This window comes from Aplysia californica, unplaced genomic scaffold, assembly GCF_000002075.1.
Source record: "Aplysia californica isolate F4 #8 unplaced genomic scaffold, AplCal3.0 scaffold00086, whole genome shotgun sequence".
Classification (NCBI taxonomy): domain Eukaryota; kingdom Metazoa; phylum Mollusca; class Gastropoda; order Aplysiida; family Aplysiidae; genus Aplysia; species Aplysia californica.
This window is the reverse complement of record NW_004797356.1, coordinates 910,523-912,331: the sequence shown is the minus strand read 5'-3', so window position 1 is coordinate 912,331 and position 1,809 is coordinate 910,523. Positions and strand designations below refer to the sequence as shown.

The window sequence follows — 1,809 nt, the reverse complement described above, 5'->3', positions numbered from 1 at the left end:
TTCAGGATGGAGTCTCCTCTAGTGTGTACTGTTTGAGGATAGGGATGCGGCGCTCACAGCGGAGTCCGATTGAGAGCCATCTGTGAAGATTAGCTCCGCACCGGGGTATATGTTTCTATAAGTTTGTTGTTGTTTTGTTGTTGTTGTTGTTGTTGTTGTTGTTGTATTCTGCTTTAAATGTTTCGGTGTTTGTGCTTGCTTTATTGTGTATGGTCAGCTGTAAATCTACTTTTGCCTTGGTTAGGTGCCACGGAGGGAGGTCGGGGAAAAAGAAATTCTTGGATGTCTTGTTTGGAAAAGTGTAGAATCTATGTTTTTAAGGTCCTCAAGGATGAGTTTTTCCTTGTTTTGTAATTTGTTTACGGGGTCTGAAAATATAGTCGTGTGCTGGGTTCTCTGGTGTTGAGCTTTGTTTAATTGTGTATTGTAGTGATAGTAGTGTGCGTCTGAGTGAGAGTGGTGGTATGTTTGCCTCGGCGTGGATGCTCTCCACTGGAGAAGTGCGGAAAGCTCCCAGGGCGAGGCGGGTCCTTGGTTTTGTACTGGGTCTAGCATTTTCAGGACGTAGGATTTTGCCTATCCATAGACCTGACAGTCGTAGTCAAGCTCTGGTCGGACAAGGGAACAGTAAAGGTGGAGAAGTGTTTGTTTTGAAGGAGCGGTTCTTCGGGTAATTAACCCTCCCCCCCCCCACACACACACACCAACCAACTTAACTTAGTGCATTTAGAATATTTCTTTTGGATTTTTCCTAAGTCCGAACATTATGTTAGAATGTTCCTGACCGTAAAGACGCCTTCGCATCCGACACAAATGGTATGCAGACACAGTAATCATTACCTCGAGTCATAACAATAGATTCACATTTTAATAAGCGCAGAAAGAGCTGAGGTTACAAAAACGATCATATTTCAGCCACTTTTTCCACACCTACAAAATACTGATCGGAATATTTTTCTGAAGCCGGGATTGAAATGGTAGTAAACCAAGGTGTTGGCAGAAGAGTTGATGACCTGGAACAAGAAAATAAATATTTTCACCAGATCCATCACATTGTTGCAACGTTTGAAAACATTCAGATCGGGATTAGACAGGATATAGGTGTAGACGCCTGCCATTCTCGTAGCGTTACACACCAGAAAAATGATCGCAAGGGCCGATACAGTTTTGATCACACGTCGGTTTTGGAGGGTCAGAGAGCTGTCTTTTGTCTGGGTATCTGTCATTTCATGAGTTTTTATCTGAATCCTGTTTTGTCGGTTTGTCTTATGGTCTTTCATTGGATGGTCTGCTGTCTGATGTTCTCTATTAAATTTTGGATAATCTTCAGCAGGATGGTCTTGTGTTCTGGATTCAAAAGTCTCCCCGTTTTCACGGGATTGGCTGTCAGTACGACGTTGTGGGACTTGTGCTGACTTGCAATTCCCAGTAGCTTTGTCAACAGTTTCTTTTCCCTTCCTAAACTCTGAGGATCTCTTGAGTCCGATGACCATAACCTGGGTGCAGATCAGAACGATGACCTGATACAACGTAGTCATTACAACGTGCATGAAAGTGTTTAAATAGAGTTCAATCGCCATTCTATCATCAGACAACCACATAAAGATCCTGGATGAGTTAGTGACGGGGTCGTGACGCCAGTGTAGACCGCTCGTCACAAAATGTGGGACGTATGCTGCTATAGTACACGCGTATAGGAAAATCACGACAAAAAGAGATCTCCGAAATGTGAAGAGGTCTTTAAACTTAAAAGGCATCGCTACACAGAGGCAGCGTTCTAGGGTGACAAAGACGATGATTCCTTGGGAA

General features: G+C 43.4%; 1 protein-coding gene across 1 annotated transcript; it reads right to left on the bottom strand.

The window, feature by feature from the left end:
* Positions 1–911: 911 nt before the first annotated feature.
* Positions 912–1,538, bottom strand: LOC106011293. The gene has a single exon (XM_013080432.1). It carries the CDS (start codon positions 1,536–1,538, stop codon positions 912–914), a length of 627 nt encoding a protein of 208 aa, XP_012935886.1.
* Between the last annotated feature and the right edge of the window lie 271 nt (positions 1,539–1,809).